Source organism: Ceratotherium simum, chromosome 17, assembly GCF_057802395.1.
Source record: "Ceratotherium simum simum isolate JZ-2026a chromosome 17, ASM5780239v1, whole genome shotgun sequence".
Lineage (NCBI taxonomy): Eukaryota > Metazoa > Chordata > Mammalia > Perissodactyla > Rhinocerotidae > Ceratotherium > Ceratotherium simum.
In genome coordinates, this window is record NC_141916.1 from 31,499,767 (window position 1) to 31,526,910 (window position 27,144).

The 27,144-nt window shown below is 38.6% G+C and overlaps 1 protein-coding gene across 7 annotated transcripts in view; it reads left to right on the top strand.

Moving 5' to 3' along the window:
• Positions 1-27,144, top strand: part of DENND5B (DENN domain containing 5B) — a 193,235-nt gene that overhangs the window by 122,084 nt on the left and 44,007 nt on the right. For 5 of the 7 annotated variants that reach the window (XM_087442596.1, XM_087442594.1, XM_087442595.1 and 2 more), the window contains 7 exons: positions 1,524-2,060; positions 4,780-5,011; positions 8,892-9,042; positions 15,861-15,954; positions 20,677-20,808; positions 22,079-22,231; positions 23,132-23,210. In XM_087442596.1, the coding sequence (XP_087298722.1) occupies positions 1,524-2,060; positions 4,780-5,011; positions 8,892-9,042; positions 15,861-15,954; positions 20,677-20,808; positions 22,079-22,231; positions 23,132-23,210 (1,378 nt within the window). Of the gene's footprint in view, positions 1-1,523; positions 2,061-4,779; positions 5,012-6,872; positions 6,960-8,891; positions 9,043-15,860; positions 15,955-16,766; positions 16,875-20,676; positions 20,809-22,078; positions 22,232-23,131; positions 23,211-27,144 lie in introns of all 7 variants that reach the window. The other 2 variants (XM_087442601.1, XM_087442600.1) reach the window with 2 other exon arrangements.

The window sequence follows — 27,144 nt, forward strand, 5'->3', positions numbered from 1 at the left end:
CAGAAGAGAAAAACAGACCCCACTGTTTACTCTCCTCTTCTCACCTTACCTTGGAATTCAAGATCAGAAGACAGTATAAATTCTCTCCTTGCTGACCTGGGGGGTTGGGGGTGGGAGAGAGAGAAACCAGGAAACACGAGGTGTGAAGCTTCCTATTCTGTTTATTGACTTGCACCCCATGCCCTATGTTCAGCCACTAATGCAGTCAGGATCAGTTTTATTGATGGGCTACACCTTCGACCCCCTTCCTACCCAGTCTAGGAGCACAGTCTTCCTTTACACTGACAGCCTTGTTCTGATTAAGAGGGTATGAACAATAAAGGTAAAATACAGTTTTGAAGTCTGCTATAATCAAGTACCTGAGGAGTAATCAGAATTTTATGCAGGTACTTGCCCTCTTGAATTTTGCATATCTATTTGGGAAATATTTAAAAGTCTTTTTATTCAAAATCTAGAGTGTAAGCAAACTCAAAAAAATATTTCCTCTGGTTTCTATTTCCTCTCTTCCTTAACTCAAAAATATCTCCCGGGGCCGGCCCCATGGCTTAGCGGTTAAGTGTGCACTGGCGGCCCGGGTTGGGATCCTGGGCGCGCACTGACGCACCGCTTCTCTGGCCATGCTGAGGCCGCGTCCCACCTACAGCAACTAGAAGGATGTGCAACTATGACATACAACTGTCTACTGGGGCTTCGGGGGGAAAAAAAAAAAAGGAGGAGGATTGGCAACAGATGTTAGCTCAGAGCCAGTCTTCCTCAGCAAAAAAGAGGAGGATTAGCATGGATGTTAGCTCAGGGCTGATCTTCCTCACAAAAAAAAAAAAATCTCCCAAGACAACTCTTAATTATCCAAAGATTAATCACTTACAGTTCTCTAAGCATTTGCCTCCACTACCTCTCTCTGCCTCCTGCTGTCTAACGACTCCTAAAATGGTTTTGCTGTCCAAGAGGTTGAAGTTAATTTTGGATAAAATGAAAATTTGTGGATTTTCTGTGAATTGGATTGCTCCTTGCCAATTTCTTCCCATTTTGGGGTACTACAGCTGCTAAATTTTAGCAATTATTGTTAATTCTAAATTACAAATGGTGTTAGAGCAGTGGAATGGCATAGAAAGTACAGGCTCATTCAGTGAAAATTTTACCCACTGCCTTCTAATTGTGAGGTACTGTGAGCCTGTGTACCTTTACCACTGTAGAAAGGCCTAATGGATGCCATATGTGACTGAATCATGTCAACATTATAATAAATAGATAAGACCCAAAGAAAATTATTCATGTAGTAAATGTGGTATAAAAATACTCACATAATGAAAAATGCTCGCAACAGAGATTTATTTTAAAGAATAAAAAATTCTTAACCTTGAGGAATCATCTCATTTTTCACTAGGAGAATTTATAGGACTATTACATAGGTTAACATAAAAGGCAGTGTAATCTATGATATTGTTTATAATAGTTGCCAAGAATATTTTAGAGCATAAAATTCCTGTATTTTAAAACCTTTGTATTTCTTTTTTCTTTTTCAGGCTAATTTGTGTTTTGTGGATATTGACAACCATTTTATTGAGTTGCCTGAAGAATTTCCACAGTTCCCCAATAAAGTGGATTTTATCCAGGAACTCTCTGAGGTTCTTCTTCAATTTGGGATCCCTCCTGAGGGCAGCCTGCATTGCAGTGAGAGTGCCACCAAACTGAAGAATCTGGTTCTGAAAGACTTGGTCAATGACAAGAAGAATGGCAACGTCTCCGCTAATAACATCAGCATGTACGAGTTACTCAAGGGCAATGAAACCATAGCCCGCCTCCAGGCTCTGGCCAAGCGGACCGGTGTGACCGTGGAAAAAATGGACCTCTCTGCCCCTCTGGGTGAAAAAGAAAAGGATGTAAAATTGCAATGTGAAGAGGCAGAACTAAGGGACTACCAACTCAATGTCCAGCTCAGAGAGGTCTTTGCTAACCGGTTTACACAGATGTTTGCAGATTACGAAGCGTTTGTGATTCAGACTGCCCAGGACATGGAATCCTGGCTGACCAACCGGGAACAGATGCAGAACTTTGACAAAGTAAAAAGATCCATAGCTTCCCTTCTTATGGTTCTTAGTGGCCATATTGTTGATTTTGTCAACTTTTTTAAACTCAGATTTTTCCTCTCTCCCTTCCCATTAAGAACTTTTCTTTACCAGTATTTTACACTAGAGGAAATAATTTCACAGGAAAGCAAATCATCTAGCTCATTAAGCTAGTCATTGAATTGTGTTAAATTGCCTTTACCCTCATTTTAAAATTTTCTGTACTTAGAAAATGCTTGAATTATAGAAACTCTTAAATTTCACAGGTTTTTCAGATCTGGTAATACTATCTGACCTTGTAAAAGTTTTATTTACTCTTATTTTAGGATCAAGTCTAGTTCAGTGAGGCTTATTCCTTTTCTAATAAATCCTTATACTTTGTCTTCAACCTAAAGTGCAGTCACAACTTGTCCATGTAGAGGTAACAAACAGTTTAGTTTCAGAAGCCAAATTTTTAACTCATTCTTGGATCAAAAGACAGAAAGAGTGAATAAATTAGGTTTTATGACTGTAAGTCTGAGGCTCTGTTCCAGTTTTTGGAAAGGGAAGATAGAAAGAAAAGCTGATGGCTATGTCAAGAAAATCTGGCAGAAGAATATACTCTATAGTAAACCTTGGAAGAAGCTTTGTCTGATTGTCCTGCTGAAGTTGAAGCTTCTATATAAGGTTTACTATAGAGTATTCTGCCAGATTTTCTTGACATAGCCATCAGATTTTTTTTTTTTCAGACAAAGCACTTAGGGTTGGGCACTAACTCTTTTGAGTCACCAGGGTATAGTTCATTCCTCTGCCTCTGGTTGCTGAGGCATGATATTGCTGTTAGATTGAATTATGGCTTTTCGCTAAATGGTGTCTTTGCGTCATGAAAGACCGCTCAAAGGGACTAATACATTCTAAGAGACTAATCTACAATCTTGGAGCATCTGACAAATAAGTATTAATAAAAAATTTTTCCAAAGGTAGGTAGTATAAAAGATTATTTTATGATTTCATCAGATATTTTTTCAGATGGAGGATATAAACTATGTTGAACCATTAAGTTCCAATGCACGTTATATTTGAGAAAAACTTCTTTAATAAATTAAGAAGACTTCCCTTTTCCAAATGTATTCCTGCTCTTAGGTTCCTTTCTCATTAAGCTTAACCATTTTTCCACGTTTTTTCCTGTCCAGCTTGGAACTAATCTCTGTATACTCGTGATTTATCCTTGCGGCAATTCAAATTCTTATCTAAATTGAGCACTGGTACTTTCTTCCTTCCTAATCTTTATGTAGCTTCAAACTATAAATGGAATTCTTTTTGTATAACCCCTAGAGGAATGAAAGTTTCGTGTTGGATTCCGGAAGGCTTGTAGTCATCTCGTTTTTCACTAGGAAAATTTACAGGACTATCACATAGTAGTCCTGCAAGCCAAGTCTTTGCTGACCTTAGAGGTTGTAGTCCAGGAAGGTCTGAGTATGAAAAGCCAGACATTTGGCCCATTTTAAAAAAAGGTTGTTTGCTTCGTAAAAAGTAAAATTGATGTTTATCTGTAAAATACCTTTTGAAGAAGTGAGCTGATTTCTAGAGACTACCAAGAGCCTCTCTCGGCAATTTGCATTTATGTAATTACATCTAAACTATGGAGGCACTTAATTGAGTTTGGGTTTCTCAGAAAACTTTGGGAAGTTTTTAAAAGGCTTCCTAAATTTCACAATGAAAAATAAATATGCTAGAAAGAAGCTGGTGAGTATTAAGGAGAGTAACCTTATGTCAGAACTTACCCTTCCACCTCTCCCCTTCTGGCTTCTGCCACACTGCATCTACTCCACAGAAGGAAAAGCAGAACCAACCCAGCAGCTGAAATAGTAATTCACTTCCAAGTTACAGCTAGTACCAAACTGCGGCTAGAATTCCTGTACACACATGGACCTGAGGAACCACAGGAAAAAAAGCAACACTTTGAGATAGGAACTGATTACCATTTACTGAGCCATCCCGTGCAGCAGACAAGCTGCTAACAGGAACGGGCGGCTGGTTGTACATGTTTTCCAAAGGCTTGGCTTGCTCCAGATGGTTTTTCAGGCTATGCTTTTCTTAGTTGTTAAGGCCCAGACTATTCTGTCAGCACAGGTCTGGAAGGAGTTTAATCTTGAATTAACACTCATCCATCAGTCTCTAACAGAGTTGTGGCCTAAAAAACATCCACTTTAAAAAAGAACAAAAAGATTTCACCCGTAAGCACAAATTCCACGTTGGTTTTTTTTAAGGTTCTTACTCATGTGTATATCATTATTGTATCCGTTAATCACCTCATTGCCTTATGACCTGGAGGTATCTTGCATAGGCTAGGAATAGAAAGCAGAAATTACAGCCAGCTGGGGAAAGGGGTCCAATTTAATGGTAAGTGAAGAGGATGATTGACGATCGTGTAGCAACTGATCACCATCTTTCATTAATGGTGCTCTCTTTTCTGCATAATGGTCGTGAGGATCAAAATGTAAATCAATTTTGAAAGGTGGGATCGGTGCTAAAGACTGAGGTGACCTAAATTCCATGAATTTAGAAGAAAGGAAGGAAAGTGAATTTTTAAGGATTTTTGAATTTCAAGTGTCAGTTTTGTGTGTTATAAGGTTAAAGAAGAGTGACCTTCGCAACAGATAATTTTCAGATTTATCGTGTAATATTGAGATGGTCTCTTTGCAATAATAATTTTCTAATCATCTGATTACAGGCTTCGTTTCTGTCTGACCAGCCTGAGCCTTACCTGCCATTTCTTTCACGGTTCATTGAAACACAGATGTTTGCCACCTTTATTGATAATAAAATTATGTCTCAGTGGGAAGAGAAGGATCCTTTGCTTCGGGTCTTTGACTCCCGGATTGAGAAGCTAAGACTGTATAATGTAAGGGCACCCACCTTGAGGACGTCTATATATCAGAAATGCAGCACTTTAAAAGAAGCAGGTACAATTGCCATGCCTTTTTAAATTAACTTAAAATCCATGATCATTTCTTTTTTACACACTGTTGGCCTTATAAACCGCAAAATTAATTTTCAGTTTTAGACTTCAAGGTTAATCCTTATACTGTATCAAGAGATGCTTTCTGTAGTTTTGTTTCCTTCTGTTTCTGTGAGTTTATGTCCATCCTATTCCTACTTGACATTCCTCTTCTCTTAGAATAGGAAAAACGATAACAAATTGAATGGAGTATAACTACGAAGTTGTTATGATTTTTGTCTCTCTTTATTGCCTTAATGGAAAAAAAAGTTAATTTGTATCTTGCTGCTTATGTTGCTATTTTACTTCTCATCTCTTTTCTCTTTATCCAAGAAAAGGTAAGTATTAAATTAAAAATAGTAAATCTGAGATGCTACCTGATTTACATAATTAAAACAGTATATTTACTTTAGTGGTGCCATTAATTATAATAGTTTCATTTATTGAAATTAAATCTCTGGATTCTTGAATTCAAATTAGAGATTCCCCAACCCTGACACCAGTTTTTCCCTCAGAGAATTATGAGTCTTGTCCAGTCTTGTCTGGAAGTGGAATATAGTCCATACAATAAATAATCATATTAGCAGTCAATATTTACTGAGTACTTATTAAGTGCTGGACATTGAGATGCATTTTTGCATTTGATCTTAACCATGAGGGGGTATAGACACATTACTTTTGTATCATAACTATTGTCATTTTCAGTTGAGAAAACTGAGAGGTTAAATACCTTGCTTGTGATTGCATAGCTAGTGATGGGTGGAGCCGTGATTTGAACCCAGGTTTGACTGATTCTAGCACCTGAAGCCTTACTACCATGTTAGCTGTTCATTCAATAAAGAAACAAGTAAAATTACCAATCCACACAATTTTATACACTTGTACCTAGTTCCTAACTCGTTCTTTCCCAAATAAACTGATATTTATCACCTGAGTGCCCCCTCCTTTTCTTTCTTTCCCTTCAAATGTAGGAGTTATTCAAAAGCAATTTTTTCTCTGGAGAAAAAGGTGGCAGCGAATGGGGAATTTCTTTGGTCTGCCTCTCTTGCTTGCCTGTCTCACTTTATTTAAATAGATCAAAGTCACAGGAGTGGTGATGCTGTAGTTGTAGCATATTTAAGGAAAGAAGTATGTAAATGATGTCTTTTATGTAACCTCAGAGGTCTCTCTGATAACTTGCTGAAGCATCATTCTGTTGTATTCCCACTTATCCTTGGAGCCCCTTCAAGGAGTGGCAGTTAACTCTGTGTTTCTGGAAACTGAGGAAGTAGAAAGAATGAAATTGTCTATGCCTGTTCAGAGAATGGTATGACTTTCAGTGCTTTAATAGCCATATGAATAGTATAATGCCTTGTTGAACAAATTTCATTCCTCCCTTCCTGACAAAATGGAGCTAAACACTGATTCTTTTATTTGTGTGCTTCTGGAAAATATTTTCAATTAAAATAGATTTTCTTTCAGCCTCTCAAAGAGTTTGATACTCCCACCATCATCACAGGAGTTATATAATACTCTTGAAAATGTACCATTATAGATTTAACATAGATGAAAATGAGATTTGGCTAAAGCAATAGTCTCCTAGGAGCTTAATGTATCAAAGACTTTTTTAAGAAGTAAAAAGAGACAGCTGGCTGTGACTATGTGTACCACTCAAAAATGATGCAGTTCTTTCTTTTATCTGGTCAAATTGTCTTTTGCCCTCCCCCAACAAAAGCTATAGAGATTGGGATTTTGTTGTCAACATTGGATTTTTATTGTGTATTTTTTTGTCTTGTTTTGTTTTTGTTTTTGTTTTGCCTCTAACTAAAAAGAATTCTAATTTGCAGGTGAACTCTTTAAGCAGAGGCTATCTGCTGTTGACATTGTGGCACCAGAACCTCATGATTTCTGTGCAGAAAGACAAGAAGTTGATAGTAATGCAGAGTTTTCTTTTTCCTCACCAATCACAGAAAATGAATACTGACACAAACCCTTGAGTATAACAGGCCCATGACCTCTCAAAGCAGGCATTTAATAATTTCTGAATGTTCAGTTATTCACTGTAATTACTGAAAAGTAACATTGCATTATGCTCCTTATGGCAATCTTAAATGTAAACCCTAGAATAATTCATTGTGAAGTACGATTTTTGTTTTTAAAAAGTGTCCTAACTAAAGGAGTATAACTCAGTATCAGAAAGATTTCTCTGCCATTTTAAACCCAACGGAAAAACTGAAGCTGACTTTTCCTTTTTTCCTTTCATGAGGACAGAAGTACTCATTGACAAAGATGGAATTTCGTACTATTTCATGGAACATAAAGTTGGCAGGGACTTCAGAGAATTCCGTGCCATGAATCTAAGCATTATTTTGCCTAAGCCATCTATTAATTGTGTTTCACAAATATTAGGAAGCATTGAGAGTATAGATAGGGTTGTGGAGAGCCAGGGGGCATCGTTAAAAATTAAATATCATTTCACATTAAAACGTGACATCCTTTTGCCCAGCATAGAACATATGGTCTGTGTTTCAAGAGAAGTTACAAGTTACACATTAAAAATAAAATGAAATTTGAAAAAGTATTGGATAAATTCATATGGGTTATGAAGAAAAATTAGGGAAGTTGAAAGTAGATATCCAACATTTTGAAGTTTGAGTCATAGAGGGTAGTAGTGACTTCCACAAGGCTTCCCTTAATGCTGTTGTCAAACACAAACAGCTGGCTTGGGTGGTGCACTGGCCTCACGCAAGATGGTATTAAGCATATTCTTTTGATGAGAGTGGCGTGTGTCAGGGACAGACCCCTCCCCTCCCCCAAAAATTTTTTTCAGACTATGTATGGGGAATTGCCAGCAGTATTCAATCTGCTGATGTGTCAAGGGGCAAAATCAACTGATTCTATGAAATATTTATAAAAATTTTCTTTTACTTGTCTTCAATCCCAAGATTAGCAGTTCCCATGCTGTGTTCTGTTTATCACACAACCACAATTACTGCTTGTCCTCCTCTCTTAGTAATTTCTAGGCAAAGGATCAGAGACGTAGTCTTGATTGTCAGATATTACACTTTCTCCTGAAAATTCAGTTGATGAAAACATTTAAGATCAGATTTTTTTTACCAGAGAAATATTTCAGTGTTTCTTGGGTCTTTGAGACATCCTCCTAACTTTAAGTAGTTTTAAAACTAGAAAGGTTGAGTAATTCCTATCTTTTAAGTTTGGCCTGTTTTATTCTTTAAAAGGCCAGTTTCTTATCCTCTGGACATTTTTTAAATGCCTGCTTATTTTATTTTTGTCTCTACCCCTCTTGATCTAATAAGCACTCCTGAATGACTCCTACTAATGAGAATGTGACTGTTGCTAAAAGTGAGGTAATGAACTTGACACGGTTCCTTGTTTTTGCAAATGAAGAACCATGAATATTTAATGGCTCTTTGTACAGAGAAATAAAGTAATAATCTAAGGCCACTGTGCTTGCTTTTTCCTTCCCTTTACTTGTCATTCAGCTAAGCAAAGTATTTTATTTGCCATCAGTTTCTTTAGTGTTATACTTAGAACCATATTTTCATTAAGAACATTGAATTTCCCACTTAAGGGAAACTGTTTCAAAACTGAATTATAGATTTTTCAACCTCACTGCCCTGCTTTTGACAAAGGCAGAAAATACCATGGAAATTAATCATCCAATATTTACTTAAAATTAACCTTTTTATGCTTACACTATACTGATTTCTGAAGAGCTTTTGTAGAAATCTATTTCAGAGTGTCAGAAAGATTGAGTTCCTTATAGGTGCATGAGTGGAGGAAGCATTGTTTTTTAAGGTTTAGCCAATGAAATGTCTCTAATTTGTTATAAATTTAATTTATAGCCCAGTCAATTGAGCAGCGACTGATGAAAATGGATCACACTGCAATCCACCCACATCTACTTGATATGAAAATTGGTCAAGGCAAATATGAGCAAGGATTCTTTCCAAAGTTACAGTCCGATGTCTTGGCAACAGGACCAACTAATAACAAGTAAGCACATTCTTTGAGTAGTTGGTTGAAGGAATGAATGAAGGGTGCGATGCTCTGCAACTCTAATGGGGCAATGTTTAACCATTAAACATCTTATCTGATTACTGTTTTCAAAGACCAAATTAATCCATATGAAATATGAATTGATACTCTGAGTATCTGACTTTGAATTCCATCATGTAAAAAAATCCAAAAACTAGGGATTTTTTTCTCTTTTAAGTAATGTACTCTTGGGAATAGCTTCACTTTAAATAACTGTGTTTAAATATTATGCTAATACTGTCTAATGGAATTAGAAAAGTTCTATTTTTCACTATCTGTATTAGTTTCGTAGGACTGCTTTAACAAAGTGCTATGAACTCGATGGCTTAAAACAACAGAAATTTATTCTTTCACAGTTCTGGAACCTGGAAGTCCAAAATCAAGGTATTGGCAGGGCCATGCTCCCTCGAGGCCTCTAGGGGAGGATCATTCCTTGCCTCTTCCAACTTCTGGTAGCCTCAAGCATTCTTTGGCCTGTAGTAGCATAATTCCAGTCTGTGTCTCGGTCTTCACATGGCTGTCATCTCTCTGTGTCTGTGTCCAAATTCCCCTCTTCTTGTAAGGACACCAGTCATGTTGAATTAGGGCCCATCCTAATGACCTCATCGATTACATCTGCAAAGACCTTATTTCCGTATAAGGTCACATTCACAGGTATTGCGGTTAAGACTTCAACATATCTTTTTGCAGGACACAATTCAACCCATAACACTATCTTTTTCACTTTTTAAGTATCGAGTACAAAAACTACAAAACAACCAAAAATAAAGATAAACTCTATCATTTTTTATGGTAGATGATTCCATTCAGAAAGTATCTGAATATGGTTAGAAATGAAAACAGTTATTTGGGTTTAGGAGAGTTCTTGATTTTAGGTGAATACAAGTTTTCTGTTAACAAATGAGTAATAAAGAAGGGTTTTACAAGAAAGGATGCAAAGGAGGGTATTAATGGGGAGTATGGTAAGATGGAAAGAAAGAGCGTTGAGTTGGAAATCAGCAATTCTGGAATTTAGTTCATAACCACTCACTGGCTTAGGAACCTTGGACAAGTTGGAATTGCTTGCCTCTTTTCTCATCTGAAAATACCCTAACATTCTACAACATATGTGATCTCATTAAAGAGGATCAGAGAAAGAAAGGGAAAAGAAGCCAGGCAGTGGTGAAGAAATGGGATAGCAGACTGAAGTAAAAACTGGGTACACAAAATAGAAATGGCATTAAGCTGCCTGAATTTTCAGAAGGCAAGTAGAGAATCAGTGAGGGGAATAAAAGGTGGAATTATGGCTTTTGACCTAAATGGCCCAAAATAAATAAGTATAAATAATATGAAGGTTCTTAAAAGCTGGCTTAAAAGCTGGCTTATGATGGTTTTATCTTGCAGATGATCTGCTTAACTGTATGTTGCGGTATTTTTGGTACTTACCTCTTTATTTCCCAAGGTGCTTTAAGTAAAGCAGTGATGAATATTTCCCAGTTTTGTGGCTGAGATCTGTAAGAGGATGGAGATTTATAAGGATAAATACTAGAGTCTGAAAGGAAAGGAAGTGGCAATGTATACAGTTAATTTGCAGAGTTTTACCCTCCCTTGAAAAGCTGTCCCTGCTTTCATAAACACTGAACTTAAAAATGTGCTAAGAGTGTTGTATTGACCATTGAGGGAGTCAAACTTTCCAGATCATGGTACTAGGTACATTGTTCTGTTTTTCAGAAGTGGATAAGAATTTTCCATCAGAAACAGGTTAGTCATCAGTTTATTCATTTTTTTCTTATGTTTGTAGAGTATCCTAATTGTTTGAAGCATTTTGATAGAAGTAAACTATTAATTTTGGTAGTTTTTGTTTCCTTTTCTTTTTTTTTTTTTTAATAATTTTATTTATTTATTTATTTTTCCCCCCCAAAGCCCCAGTAGATAGTTGTATGTCATAGTTGCACATCCTTCTAGTTGCTGTATGTGGGACGCGGCCTCAGCATGGCCGGAGAAGCGGTACGTTGGTGCACGCCCGGGATCCGAACCCCGGGCCGCCAGCAGCAGAGCGTGTGCACTTAACCGCTAAGCCACCGGGCCGGCCCTTGTTTCCTTTTCATAGCGTTAGATTGCTCATTCATTCCTTTGGCAAATATTTATGGAATCTTTGCTGAATGTGAGGCACTGTCTTGTTCACTGGGATTTTAGCAATGAACAAAACAACAAAAATCCCTTCTTTCAAGACCGAGGAAACAAACAGTAAAGAAACTTAATATGTAAAAGAAGTAACCTGTCAGATAGCGATGAGATTTGTGATGAAAAATAAAACGGGACAGAAGTAGGGAGTGCTTAGGAGGGAAGATTTCAATGTTGGAATCCTACTGCGATATTTTCTTGCTTTTGATATTATATATAATCTCAAGCTTTCCCGTGTCCACACTGAGCCCCAAGCACTACGTTTTCATGTAGATTGTAGTCTGAAAGAGAAAATAGCTCAGAACTAATTGCAGGGCAAAGGAATTTATAACCATGCCTGTGTAAATGGGTGATCAACTGTTAGAGAGAATTTAATATGCTGCTTACAAGGCAAAAGCAAATAAGCAATCTTTAGTGTTTCAGAGAGTGTAATCATCTTTGGTAAAATTATGCTTAGTAAATGAAGTTTAATAATGCAAAGAATAAATTGCTTAACAAGACCAAGAATGTGTGGACTTCATAGTAATTTTTTTAAGCGGATGCTTGTTTCCCTGTTTTGAAAATAAAATTAAATTGGGCATTTTGTCCCACAGAGTATGTAGTGAGATGCTGGTTATAATATGTAAGTTAATATTTGTCCTTTACCTAAAGCCTTTTCCACTTTTGCCATTTAGATTCTACTTCTTCCCTTTATTTATTATATAAATTCATTAGCTGGTGTTTATATTCTCTTTCATATTTTTACTATTTATTTGAACCACCCTACCCAGTAACCCTAATTTTTTAAATCCCTGAACAAATTTTACTATCTTACACTGACTTTTTTTGCTACAGGGCTGTTTCTAGGTCCTCCATGTCAAAGATCTATACCCAGGTCTTTGTATGTTTTTTTTGTTACTTACCTTTTACTCTTCCCCTTTATTTGTTATATAAGTTTATCAGCTGGTGTTTATATTCTGCTTCAGAGTTGTTAAAGAAAAAAAATTACAAAACTTGTTGAAGATGCTAAGACTGACTTTATTCAAGGGGGGCGATGGTAATAGGTGTAGTTCCACAGTGTTGGGGTTTGCAGCGGGGGAGAGAGATTGGACTCAGCTCTGAATACATGGTGGGTAGGTAGGAATTTATAGCCAAGGAGCAGAATGGAGTCAGTGGATGGAAAATTACTAAGGGGAAACATCAGGGGTAAGGGGGCTTCTGACTAAACCGACCTAACAGGATTCTTACTGAAGGCAGGCCAAGGTAATTAGACATCCCCTGGGGGATGGTGGCAGATGAGCAAGCCAATCAGATATATATGAGCATGATCATGTATCTTGAGGGGGGGGGTCGTTCCTGCTAGACTGACTTAGCAGAGTTCTTGGTAAAACTGGGTTTTACAAGGAAGTGCACAGGTAGGCCTGAAGGTTCAGGAGCCTGACTGACTAAAGGTTGGTCAAGCAGAAAACTTTGGTCAGTGTCTTAATATGTTTTTTCATGGATCATCCTTTTTAGTTACCCCAATTCTCTGTGGATCCTTTTTTTTTTTTTTTTGTAAGGAAGATTGGCCCTGAGCTAACATTTGTTACCAATCTTTCCCTTTTTGCTTGAGGAAGATTGTCCCTGAGCTAACATCTGTGCCACTCTTCCTCTGTTTTGTACGTGGGACACCTCCACAGCATGGCTTGATGAGCGGTGTAGGTCTGTACCTGGGATCCGAATCTGCTGAGTGTGTGAACTTAACCACTACGCCACCGGGCCGGCCCCTCTTTGTATCCTGTTTACAGTCTTACACTGATCCTTTGCTGTAGGGACATTTCCAAGGATTCCACTTCAACAATCTATCACTAGATCTTTGTACATTTTTTTCCTGATATAAACCTATTCCTTTTTTTTTATTAAAACTATTTTAAGAGGGGCTACCTTCCTTGCTACCATTTTTATCATAATTATTCAGTGTTCCTCTAAATAGCAGACTGAAATGAGGTGATTCAGAAGCTTGAAACCAAAGACATGCCTAAATTATTTAAAAAGCAACAAAGGAAGCAGCATTGCTCATTTTAAGCTTTTTGTAAATTAGATACTTTATTAATGAAAAAACTAAAAATAATAAATTGTCTAGTAATGCAATATAACTTTTCCTGAATGGCAAAAGTGTTAATTCATTTTTTAAATTCTGTATAGCTCTGTGCTGTCAAGGATATACTCAAGAGTAAATATTCTTAGAAAAGTGTGATGAATACATAGTCGTGGGGGTGACAGATCAAGATCTAAGAAATTTTTTAAAATAGTTTGATTTAAAATAATATATGCTCATTAGAAAATTTAGAATATTGGAAAGTGGTAGGGTAAATTTCCCCCCCCGCCCCCAAAGCCCAGTAGATAGTTGTATGTCATAGCTGCACAGCCTTCTAGGTGCTGTATGTGGGACACGGCCTCATCGTGGCCGGAGAAGCGGTGCGTTGGTGCTCGCCTGGGATCCGAACCCGGGCCGCCAGCAGCAGAGCATGCGCGCTTAACTGCTAAGCCACGGGGCCGGCCCGGTAGGGTAAATTTTAAAACTACTCGTAACACCATCACCATGAGATGTTAATATTTGGTGTCAAGCTCTTCCAGGGCCTGGATCCTGGTGTGTGTGCACATGCGCGTGTTCACACTTTTTTTTTTTTTTACAAAATAAGAATATTGCTTATACAATGTTATATCTTGCTTTTTTATTCATTATTGTATCACGAGCACTCCCTCATATTACTAATGTTCCTAGGAACTTGATTTTTTTAATGACTATATGATATCTCATTGTATAGCACCCCCTACTGTTGAACGTTTAGGTTGTTTTGAGGACATTTACTAGATTCTGAGTAACTGTTGGTTGTAAGATGTGCTGTTAACTCAAAAGCTCTTTGGAAAAATTGTGCATTCATCATGCTTTTGGAGTGAAAGACACACCCTAACTTCAGGAACATTTAAAAGCCAAAATGTGAGTCTTGGAATAAAGGAAACACAGAATTTGTCATTGAATATATGCTGTGATGAACGTCTGTAAACCTAAATGTTAGACTGCCTCTCCAATTATTTATGTAGAGTTATTTATAGAAGGGGCAGGTGATGGAGTAGACTCTGCCAGGAAAATGGCTGACAGACATGATACCAGCCCTTCAAAATTTTATAATAGAGAGGATTTTATAGAAAATAGAAGTAACTATCACACACTGTCGTAGGTACTGCTGTTGGGAAGTACAAGAGAGTAGCTAATTTAGATTTGGAGAAATCATAGGACACTTCCTATGTGGACCTCTAAGCTATCTGAAAGATGAATAGAAGTTGAGAGAAAATTTCATGGACAGAGGCTCACAGGTGAGAGCACTTATCCCATTGGAAACACTGAGGTAGCTGAAAACAGCTGGAGTTTTAAGATAGGAGTGATCAGCAGTACTGAACATAGCAGAGAGTCTGAGTAAGCTAAGAATTGAATAATAGCCATTGGATATGGCAGTTAGTGGTATCACTGGCTTCATCAAGAGCATTTTCATGGGAAGAAGGTAATTTGAGATGAACTGAAGATCCGGAGGTAAATGAGTAGAGGCCTTACATCTAAACTTTTCTTTTTAAGAATTTTTACATGAGAAGAGTGAAGAAAGAGATTTAAACATAACTGTGGGTCAAGAGAGAGACCAGCATGCTTGTAACCTGAAGGGAAATGTTCAATAGAGAAAAAAAATTGGAGATACAGCAAAGGAGGTGACTAATGGAGCAGGTTGAAAAAGGCAAGAGAGAGTAGGGAATACAGGTGGAAGAAATAGTTTTGAGCTGTGGCCGATATATTTTATACTTCAAGATGAGAAGAAAGATGAGGTGTCTGTGTGTATGCATTGAAGTAGAGGGCAGGGGGGAGGAGGTAAGAGTGGGTCATCAGTTGAGTGGAGGCACTTGAGGGTAAAGTGAAAGGTTTGGAATAGTCTTTGAGGGGAATTGGGGAGAGTGATAAAGGGCAGGTAAAGTGATTCATGTGTAGTCATGAGAGAAATCAACTAATCTACATGGATATAAGAATAGGGAAGTGAGAGAGTAGTGTTCATCCAGGGTTTGGGGCTCATTTGGGCAGGTAAGGTGGAAAGGAGAGGATCATTACAGAGGAGTTACTGAGCATTTTTAACCTCAGTTTTGAAAAAATATTGATTGTGGTAATGGTCGTACATCTCTATGAATATACTAAAAACCATTGAATTATATGCTTTCAATGTGTGAATTGTATGGTATTTAAATTATATCTCAATAAAGGTGTTATGTATTTAAAAAAATTGATTGAAAAATAAGTACAGTCATGAGTCACTTAATGACGGGGACACGTTCTGAGAAATGCGTCTTTCAGCAATTTCGTCATCGTGTGAACATCAGAGTGTGCTTACACAAACCTAGATGGTATAGCCTATTACACGCCTAGGCTGTATGGTGCTAATCTGATGGGACCACAGTCACATACACAGTCCGTTGTTGACTGAAACGTCATTATGTGGCGCATGACTGTATTGTCAGTCTTTGTTTTGAACAGTTCCTTCTTTCTATCTTAAAGATAAGTGGCCACATTTTTTTGGTTTGGTTGGTTGTTTAACCTACACCTTCTGTTTTTTTAGTCGCTGGGTAAGTCGGAGTGCCACCACGCAGCGCAGGAAAGACCGCCTTCGCCAGCATTCCGAGCACATTGGACTGGACAACGACTTGAGGGAGGTATGTAGGCTGCCTTCCCGGGATGCCTTGATGTGAGAGCCATGAGCTAGGCCTTTTCAGCCCAGTAGGTGTCCTTCTCTAGGTTCTTTCACATTCTTCTAAAAAATGTTTCAGTTATATTTTAAAATAGTAATTCTTTTGTATTGACTTACAGCAGAAAACATGTTTTTTTCTATTTTTGTAATTTTAATACATCTAAAATAAGGCTCTAAAACAAGTCTCCTTGTATACCACATCAAGTAAAGCCTAGGTTTAGGATAAATTTTTGGTCAGTGTGTCTCCTGTAGGGAGAAAAATTTACAAGATTGTGTAGACATTTCTAAGTTTCGAGCATAATTTAAACTTAGTAAGTAAAGATGTATTTGCCTGTGCTTTGTCCTTGGCTTGCTGACACCCTTTTTAAAAGTGTTTTTAAATTACGATCTTTATGCTTTATTTGTACTACTTGAGAATAAAACTGCAGTTACACATTTGAATAATTATAGGTAAGTTTTGATTATTTCTTTTGATCAAAAGAAGAATGCAGAAAAAGATCTGTTAGCTATTTTCTAAACTCAAATATGTAGAAATAAAGCAGGAAACATCATTCCAAATATATATTGGTTTTTGTTGATGTGTTCATACACATCATTTTAAACATTTTCTTGAGAACGGAAGCATAACTTGTCTAGTGCTTTTCTTCATGCTGCTGTATTTTCTTCTGTCCCCTTTCTTTTGCTGTGACTTTATCATATGCATGCTTGTTTTGCTTGTCTCTTTCTCCCTTTTTTCTTTTTTGCTTTTCTGTCGTTGGCACTTCTCCATCCTCTTAGCCTTCCGGGGAACTTTTGGTTCAGAACTCCATGGCATTCTGGGAGTGGGATCAGGGTCCACCTCCTCCTGCACGACTTCCTAAAAAATCCTTCTCTGAGTACTGCCTGGTATGTTCTTTGCCCGAAAGTGCTTTGCAGATGTTCCTGAATCTTGTCTTTGGTGTTCCTTGAATTACTCACATGCGTGAGTGCACATAGTTCTAGAATGCCTCACATCACCCTGTGACGTGAACTCTCAGCCTCTCCATTTTGCTCTTCACTTCCTCGTGTGTTTGGTACCTTTTTTGTGTGTGTGTGAGGAAGATCAGCCCTGAGCTAACATCCGATGCCAGTCCTCCTCTTTTTTGCTGAGGAAGATTGGCCCTGGGCTAACATCCATGCCCATCTTCCTCTACTTTATATGGGACGCCCCCACAGCATGGTGCGTCAGTGCATGCCCGGGATCCGAACCTGTGAACTCTCGGGCAGCCGAAGCGGAGTGCACACACTTAATTGCTATGCCACTGAGCCGGCCCCCATTTGGTACCTTTTCATGGTGGTGTGTGTTAACACGAGTAATTCTATACTGTTGCCAAGTAAAACTGATCATTCAGATCCCTGATCAATGGGATTTGGTGGGGGGTTGGGAGGGACCAGATATAGCAAATTGTTTTTCTTCCAAATGGGAAATATATTAAATATTTAAACTCCCTTTTATTTAAGCATTTTGCAGAAGTGCAGAAGTGATTCATTTTCAAACAGCTTTTTTTTTTTTGCTAGGTTTTATGTCCACAGCGTTTTAATTTATCCTTCCTGGTCTGTATTTTATGTGGTCAGAAAATCAGGTCATCAATATAGAATCTTTGTGCTAAGAGGAATCTTGTCCAACCTGGCATGATTTAACTATAGTCTAAGAGACTTGCCCAAAGTTGAATGGACACACGAAGGCAAAGCTGGGCCTACAGCCCAGGACACCTGACTTCCAGACCAGTACTCTTCCCAGTAACCCTCCACGGCAGGTCAGACTAAACAGCTACTCACCTGAGAGCAAGAATAACTTAGCACTCTTGGTTGTATTTTTTTTCCATTATGACATATTAGCATAAATTTACTTAACTTTACAATGGTCTTCTCTTCACAAACTCAGTGCCAGTTAGAGGGACAAGGTGTTTATTAGAAAATTCAGGGTGAGCCTGTCCTAGAGAGAAGTTAGTTCAGTGTTTTTTGAATAATAGGACAGATTTTCATAGGTAGTTCCTAATGGTTTGTTGCTTTTGGCTTTGACAGAAATGAAGAGCATAGTAGAAATCTCAGAAGAAATCTGGGGTTACTTCCCTCTGTAGTGAAGTGGACGTTATTGTAAAAATATTCCTTGTGAAAGATTTCTCTTTCTTCTCCATTTTTCATCTTAAAATACACCTTTTCCTCCAACTGCCCCAAAGAAAATCACGTTTTTATCATTACTTGTCTACTGTAAAGGCACTGCTCTGTTTTTGCCATAGCAGGGGCGGCCTCACTTCCTCCTGTGAGGAAGGGCCTCATGCCACCCCTGTGTCCTTGCTGTGCGTGTCCATGGAATGTTGCTCGTTCTGTGACTCCAGCAGAGATGCTCAGAAGGAGACTTCGCATGTGGCTCCCTGGAGTTCACTGTTGGCTGATAACCATACCTGCCCGACATGTGCTGGGGGCTTGGTAAATACAGCCACTCAAAGGACAGCCCCATTGTTTTCATTTGTAAAATAGAACATAAACTTTATTTATTTATTTTTTATTTTTTGCCCCCAAAGCCCCAGTAGATAGTTGTATGTCACAGCTGCACACGCTTCTAGTTGCTGTATGTGGGACTCGGCCCCAGGATGGACAGAGAAGTGGTGCCTTGATGCGCACCCGGGATCCGAACCCAGGCCGCCAGCATCGCAGCGCGCGCACTTAACCACCAAGCCACAGGGCCGGCCCAGAACATAAACTTTAAACAGTGCTGAATTTTTATCCATTTATTGACTTTTAAAAATCTAATTATTCATATATTTCAGAAAAAAGAAAAATGCCAGAGGCTTCTTCCTAGCCTCTTGCCTCACCGTGTTCCTCACTCTTTTTCTTCTACCCAGTGTATTTCTTCCTAAGCCAAATTTGATACTTAACTCTTTGTGAGAATTGAGTCTTGTAGTAGCTTTCTCTGCATTTGCACAAGTCCTAAAGGTGGAGGAATTAAGGCTAGGGTAGACGCAGAACCCTTTTCACAAATTCACCAGTTAACGTTTTTACAACCTTTTGTCTCTGATTTGTAATATTCCAGATAACGTTAGTACCACCTGAAATGATCGGAAATGCAGGTATTATAATTCTCTACAATCCCTGCCTTATATCTCATGTTGGTTTTTCTAAAACATTTCATTTCCTGCTTTTATTTATTTGAAAACCTTCAGGATGTTTCAATAGACCTTGTTACACTTAATTTTCTTGGTGGTGATAGTTGTCTCTCATTCTCACTTTTTCCTCTTTCTTTGACCTTCTAAAAAAGACTTGAAGCAGAAAGAAGTAAACACAAGTGTTATGAGAACTAAATGTTTGCAGAGTTCATTTGATTTTTAAATCTGTCCTTGAAATGATTGCGCTGGAAAGGAAATAGATTATTTTGTTAATGCTGCCTTTTGTCAGGAGGATTGGGAAGTAGCAGGTAAACTGATCGGGTGACTCTCTAATCAATGATATTTTGAAAAAATTTGTACCAGATTTAGCAGATTAGTTTTCTTCCAAAGGGAAAATATATTCAATGTACAAACTTCCTTTTATTTCAAGAATGCAAAGGATTTTACACATCTTCTCTTATAATACCAAATTCTCCCCTTAACATAGTAAAGATAGATTTCACATATGTGTCTGTGGGAGGATGTGCTGGCTTGCAATCTCTCTCTCTTCCCAACAAACTGCTGGTTTTACTATATGATTTAGAGCAGTTATTCTCTAAATATGATCCTAAGACACTTGGACTTTTTGGAGATTCTGCCCTGTGGTCCTGATGCAAACATAAGGTATCTGGATGAGCTTTTGTATGTGGCATAGAAAGGAGAGAGAAAGCTGATATCCTATGCTAATCATGTGTAGTGATTTTTTTTTTCCTGGGAATTCACTAACCAAAGCTCAAGAGCAGTGGACTGGGTTTGTCTGGTACTCGCTCAGCCATCACTGACTTTGAAAGTGTTTCCACTTGTTCCACAATGTTTCCACTTTCTCTTGGAGCAAGGCAAAGGAGGGCTATAGCAAACATGTTACAGACACCAGAGGCCTCCTGCATATGGAGCGCATGATAGTTTTCAGAGTGATCTCATAGCCTTTCTTCTGAGGTAGGTGGGCATGTTTTATGCCCGTTTTACAAATAAGAAAATATGCCCAAGGTCATAAAATTCGTTGCAACCAGATTCTAGAGCCCCTGATTTTACTGTTTTGATTTGATTAGAGCACAGTGTAGGGTTGGCAAGCACTTGAGTTGCCTAAGAGGCTGGAAATGTGTACGTCTCTGATCTGCAGGGAGGGGAGAGGAGGAAACCAGTGATCTGAGAATCCCTGGATTCCTGCAGAACCTTGGCTTTGTAATCCAGGCACCTGCATTTTGTCATTTCAGCCATGATCCTGACTAATCACAGCCTTGGGTGTTCCCCATAAAAAGACTAAACTAGATGAAATTCCATCTTGTTTTGAATGAGTTTTAACATGATGGGGTTTCTGTCACCCTCATTTTCACAGGGTTAACAGTTGAGGGGGGAGTATGAACGTCTCTGCCTTTTGATGCACTAAAACTTGAATTGCTGTTGCACGTATACACTTAAGACCTTTTTTTGCATCTTGTTGTTCCTGCACTTGTTTGTGTAAGGTTAAGTAGGTCAGAAGAATGTCTGATGTTTATGCATTAAAAATACTCTTTAATTTTTAGAAATATATGCAAGAGGCACGAAGTTTAGGAAAAAACCTGAGGCAACCCAAATTGTCAGACCTCTCTCCCGCAGTGATTGCACAAACCAACTGTAAATTTGTGGAAGGCTTATTAAAAGAATGTAGAATGAAGGTACGTATTACTCACTGATGTGGGACAGTGTGCATCCATGTTGACTCCGTGTGTGAGGCTAAGATGAGCTGTCAGCTCCCATATTTGAGCCTGTAGCTTCCCTAGAAGAGAACTGGTACTGGGGCATAAACCTCACGTGCTCTTTACTCTGGTCGTGAACCTCCATGTGTTCTCCATTGCCCACAGAATCAATGACATGGGGGCCCCACACGGTTTTTCTCACCTTTTCGGCCATTGCTGTCTTTCTCTCCAACACAAACAGATATTAAGCCAGTCACAAGTTGTGTCGGGGATGTTAGCATCTTATGTGAAAGGCAACAGGTTTTTTGTGTCTGTCTGTATGTGCACCTATGTAGAACATTATCCTTGCCCATACATGTGTATATATACCCATAAGGAAGAAGACCTTAGCTGTGTATATTGCACACTAGTCTCCTGTCTGATATCTGTGTTTATTGGAGGTAGCAATACAAATTGACAGACATCATTTTAAGCAGTATCTTCATTCATTTATTTGACAGTCATTTCTTGAGTACCTTCACTGCGTATTCAATAAATGCACTATTTTCAGCATCAGCATACAGTGTTGAATCAGACAGACAAGGTCCCTGCCTGAAGGAACTAGATTCTCTCTTACTTTACATTTTATAAGAGCTGCTAAAACTGCTATAAATTAACTTATTTGAGACTGATTTCCATTTCCTTTCCATTTTCTGGGGTATACTTATGAGCAGAGACTTGATAAAAGAGGAAAAGAAGAAGGGAAAAAAGAGGCCTGATTCACTTACAAGTTGGAGAGTTCTGAAAAAACTGAAAGCTGCCCATTTATATTGTGGTTTTTGCTTAAGTGCAATCAAAAGTGCAAATATCTTTAGAATGCTAGGATGCGGGGGCAGTGGAGAGCGAGTTGTGGTGACAGGATGGGGTTTCAGAGTCTGACAGTACATTTTTTAGGTCTAGTGTAATTCCTCAGTATTACTCATGTTAGTGATGTGAATATTGTACATAAACATTTATTTGGGGATCCTTTAAAATAGTATCATAGTCTCTCTTTAGTGACCCTCTATTTCTCTGACAAAATAGTAAAAGTACAGATGATATTACTCCAGTTAGTTGACCACAGAGATTAAGACACTTTACCCAAGATGATTAAAAATCTGCAATTAGAAATATAGTGAAGGGAACCCAGGTCTCCTGATTCAGTAATTGACTTGTTGGTGTTTGGCCTCACTGGTGGGGTAACACTTGTGACCACACATGATGTTTTCAGACAAAGCGCATGTTGGTGGAGAAGATGGGACATGAAGCAGTGGAACTGGGCCATGGAGAAGCAAACATAACTGGCTTGGAGGAGAACACCTTGATCGCCAGCCTCTGTGACCTGCTGGAAAGGATATGGAGCCACGGCCTGCAGGTTAAGCAGGTAACAGCCTCAGGGGGTCTTGGTGACATGGCCGGGTAGGAGCCCTGTTAAGAAGTGTAACAGAGAGAGAAAGATATCATAAAAATTAAAAGATATATTCGTTTGTCACAGGATGACTAGAAATATACCACAAGCATTTTAATTCCAGGAAAGGAAAATATAACCCATGATTAGAAGGCCGTTTGGGGCTCTTTCCTGGTAAACAGGAAAGGGTAAAACAGCACATTCACTGCAGAGGCTGTATCCCCTGTGGATTCCGTTAAGTGTCTGCTTTCGTCACTGTCCAGGAAACAAATCTGTGAGCCAGAATTAACAGTTCTTTACCATTGTAAGTTATCTAGTTATTCAGGGTGGAAAAAGTCAAATGGTTTCTTTGCTTTGGTCCCTCTAGTCTCCCTTTCTGATTTTTTTCTGTTGTGTCATGTTTCTTTCTCCCTCCGCTTTTCTCTTTCTGTTCTTGCCCCAGTTTTCTTCCCTTGCTGCCATTGCATACATCCAAACATATTTTGCATGTAGATGTACGCAAATACATTCTGTGCTGCTAGAACCTTTTAATTCCCTGGTTATTACCGTGGCCAGGGTAGAGAGCCCTAATTACGTACGACTCAATAACAAGTGAGCTGAAGTCAGATATCTCCGTGCCTGCACTTCTGGCCTTTGCTCAGCCGCCCTTCCCCAGACTGTTGGCAGTCGCTCACTGAGAACAGTGAGGCGAAGGACAACCCTCATTACACATGGAGTGAGATGCTCAGAATGTCACACAGCTAGGACTGGGTGAGCTTGGGTCTTCCAGCTTCAGAATGGCCATTTCAATGTAAATGTTTTTGATGAGAAATTATTCTTTGATTGATTACTCCTTATAAAATGAAAGAATGTATATATGTACCTTCTATTTTTCAGGGGAAGTCGGCTTTGTGGTCACATTTAATTCAATTTCAGGACAGAGAAGAGAAACAAGAGCACCTTGCAGAATCACCAGGTGAGAGTTCATTGGCTTGATTATTTCTACAGCCATGGCAGCATTGGACCATGTGACGAATGAATCCCGTATGGCTCTGTCTCTACTTCTCTCTCTCAAGCTGAAACTTACCCCATCTTGCCAGTAGTGGGGTAAAGTAGAAGGAGCAATATTATTGACTAGCTGTGAGACCTGGGAAAAATCACTTGACCTTTCTGATCTTCAACTTCCTCATCCACAAAGATAAGGAAAATAGTACTAGCTATACCAAGACTGTAATGTTGATCCAATAAAATAATGTGTGAAAACCCCTAATGGATTATAAAGGATCACACAGGTATACTTGACTCTCACCAGTATTAGGGTGTAGTATATACTGATTTTTTTCGTTTTATAACCGTCATTAATAATCTTTCAGAGGAAAAATGTGTATATGTCTCAAAAATCTTCAGGAATCAGATTTCTTCAGTTTATAACAAGACATCTCATGTTAGAAGTGTCATAATTCTTTAGCTAATTAGAGTTCTGTAGGGTTCCTAGATGCTCTCCCTACCGTGTATTTTTCGCACAAGGAGCTAGCTTTTCTTTATATAAAATAACCATCTATTTCACAAAAAGTAGAACTAACAGTGGAAAGCTAATAGAGATAAAATGTTTTTTGTTTTTTTTGTGTGTGTGAGGAAGATCAGCCCTGAGCTAACATCTGCCAATCCTCCTCTTTTTGCTGAGGGAGACTGGCCCTGGGCTAACATCCGTGCCCATCTTCCTCCACTTTATATGAGACGCTGCCACAGCATGGCTTGACAGGCGTGCATCGGTGCACGCCCGGCGTCCGAACCGGCGAACCCCAGGCCGCCACAGTAGAGCACGTGCACTTAACCGCTTACACCACCAGGCCGGCCCCAAGATAAAATGTTTTATACTGAATCACCTATTTAGGAATCCATAACCTAAAATTATGGATTATTTTAGACATTCAGAAATGTAAGAAAGAAAAAATTCTATCTTTAAAAACTCAAAAGCCAACCACTAGCTTAAGAAATAAAGCATTGCAAATTATGATTGAAGCTCCCTGTTTCCATTCCCCTCACTGCCTCTAGAGGGCAATACTACCCTAAATGTGGTGTTTATTGTTGGAAAACTAGTTTTTAAATGTATCCAATGAGACAGCTAGAAATATGATTTGGATACTATATTGCCCTGGAGTCCCTCTAAACAGAATGTCAAGGTTCTGATGTCCCAAGATGTAACTATAGTTACAGAGATTGAAATCAAGTTTACAAGCATTCTCTAGTGTCCATCTCCTTTGCCCCCTTTTTTGTTGAAAAAGTAAAAACACATTGGCATGTGCCCTGAAACTGTCTCTGATACTTACCTGTGTTCAGAGAAAGTTTAACTGTTCAGACTATAAAACCATAACCAAGGTAGTTTACTCTAATAAGGAAAAATAAATTCCTAGGAAGAAATAGCCATTTATAGGATGAAATGTTGGAAAGTCAAGTTAAGGCAGGGAGGTAGATGCATTTGACTCTTGTCCCAAATGAGGTATGTAAGAATATCCAGCTGGGGGCCAGCCCCGTGGCGTAGCGGTTAAGTGTGTGCACTCCACTGCTGGCAGGCCGGGTTCAGATCCCGGGTGTGCACTGACGCACTGCTTGTCAGGCCATGCTGTGGCAGTGTCCTGTATAAAGTGGAGGAAGATAGGCACAGATGTTAGCCCAGGGCCAGTCTTCCTCAGCAAAAAAAAAAAAAAAAAAAAAGAATTGGCATGGGTGTTAGCTCAGGGCTGATCTTCCTCACAAAAAAAAAAAAAAAAATGTCCAGCTGTTAGAGTGAGCAGCTGCCGGGAAACACCGGCAGCTTCATAGTTTTGGATGGTCAAATGTTGGGTGGTTGAGCTGGAGACCAGAGACCTAGCTGTTTGCAGTGACCTTCAATCAGTCAGTAGTAGGACCAGCAAAACTCTGAAGTTGAGGCTAAGAAGTATCAACTATGTCAAAGCCTCATGCAATCACTACTTGTGCTGAGCTGTCAAGCGTTGATGAAGGGCTAGTGATGTAAGAATGAACACAAGCTAAATGTTTTACTGATCCTAAGTAGAATTAATATAAGCTATGTAGCTTTGGAAATCAAATTTATTGTCTGTTTGGAGGAGTGGATTTTATAAATATTGCTCTAACACTTCTGGTGATTCAGCCCATGAAGAGTACGACTTAAAAATATGACAGTGTGAAATATATATAAAAACATCAGTTTTATAATAAAATGTTTCATTTTTGAGAAACAAGGTGTTCTAATTACACAGAAATTAGCAGTTCATTGACTTTTCTTTTCCAGATTTAACTGGGTGTTTTTTTTTTCCAAAAAATACTTTTTGTTTGCCAACTGTTAAGCTTCCTAATTAATGGCAGTAAACAGTCTGCATTTTCATACTGAGGAAAGATCCTCCAAGAAATTCACAGTAGGTTTGAACACTGCTCTTATTAGCATTGACCCAAGATAAGAACAGATGATAGATCATTACTTTTCCTTCAGAAGCAGCACTAAATAGGAATCAGACGTTTTAAGGGTTGCAGAAGCATGGAAAATGTCCGTCTTAGCAAGAGGATCATAGCAGATAGACTATCTTAATTTTTTTTAATAGACTTTATTTTTTAGAGCAGTTTTAGGTTCATGGCAATATTGAGCAGATGGTACAGAGGTTTCCCATATACCCCCTCCCCCCTACATGCATGGCCTTCCACATTACCAGCATCCCCCACGAGAGTGGTACGTTTCTTAAAATTGATGGACCTACATTGATATGTCATCACCCAAAGTCCATAGTTTACATTAGGGTTCACTGTTAGTGTTGTATATACTGTGGGTTTGGGCAAATGTACAGTGACATAAATACACCATTATAGTATCATATAGAGTAGTTTCACTGCCCTGATAATCTCTGTGCTCTGCCTTTTCGTCCCTCCCTCTTCCCTAACTCCTGGCAACCACTGATGTTTTTACTGTCTCCATAGTTTTGCCTTATCCAGAATGTCATATAGTTGGAGTCATATAGTATGTAGCCTTTTCAGATTGGCTTTTTTCACTTAGTAATATGCATTTAAGTTTCCTCCATGTCTTTTCAGACTGTGTTAATTTTGACCTAGTCAAATTCTGACCAAGTCACTGCACCAGTAGTTTGAAGTCCTATTTCAGAGAAAGGATCTCAGAATGCACTTAATCCTAGAGAGAGGACTGTTCTTCACATATCACCCAAAAGCACATGCCTTTAAAAATGTTGGCCAGCTTAGACATAGGTGTTGTTCTTGAACTTGAATCCTCAGACAAAATTCCACTCAACTTTAAATGGAGTTTTAAGTTAATTAGCCAGAGGTGGGATAGGATGCAGAAGGGAGTGGAAATGCTGCTTCTAAATGGTTATGCTGGATCTAGCCCAAGAATTTTGAGTCACTCTTCAATCATCTTATCTTCATCAAAAGTTTTCTATTAATTACTTACCTGCCTATAGACTATAGATGGTTCTGTAAAGGAAAGATTTCACACAGAAGCTAAATTAAAGCTAAATTTCATTTTATTTTATTTATTGAGGACTTAAACTTTGTGCCAGGCACCATTCTCAGTGCTTTACATCTATTTGAATAAGGTAGGTACTGTTACTGTCTGCAGTTTGCACATGAGGAAACAGACCATAGAGCCGTTGAGTGACACGCCCAAAGTCAGCCAGCTGTTAAGTTCTCTGCAGGCTTTGAGAAAGCCATGTTCTTAACCATTCAGCTCTGCTGCTCTCAGTCTCAAGTGATGAATAGGCTATGAACAAGGAGAAAGATACACACGTGTTAAAGGATGAGCTAACGACTTTAACAAATTGCACGGAGACATGAAAAAGTATATCGTTTGTCTAAGAACATTGATCAGTGAAGAGTGGCTAGAATATAGGTTTCCAAAATAGGATTCC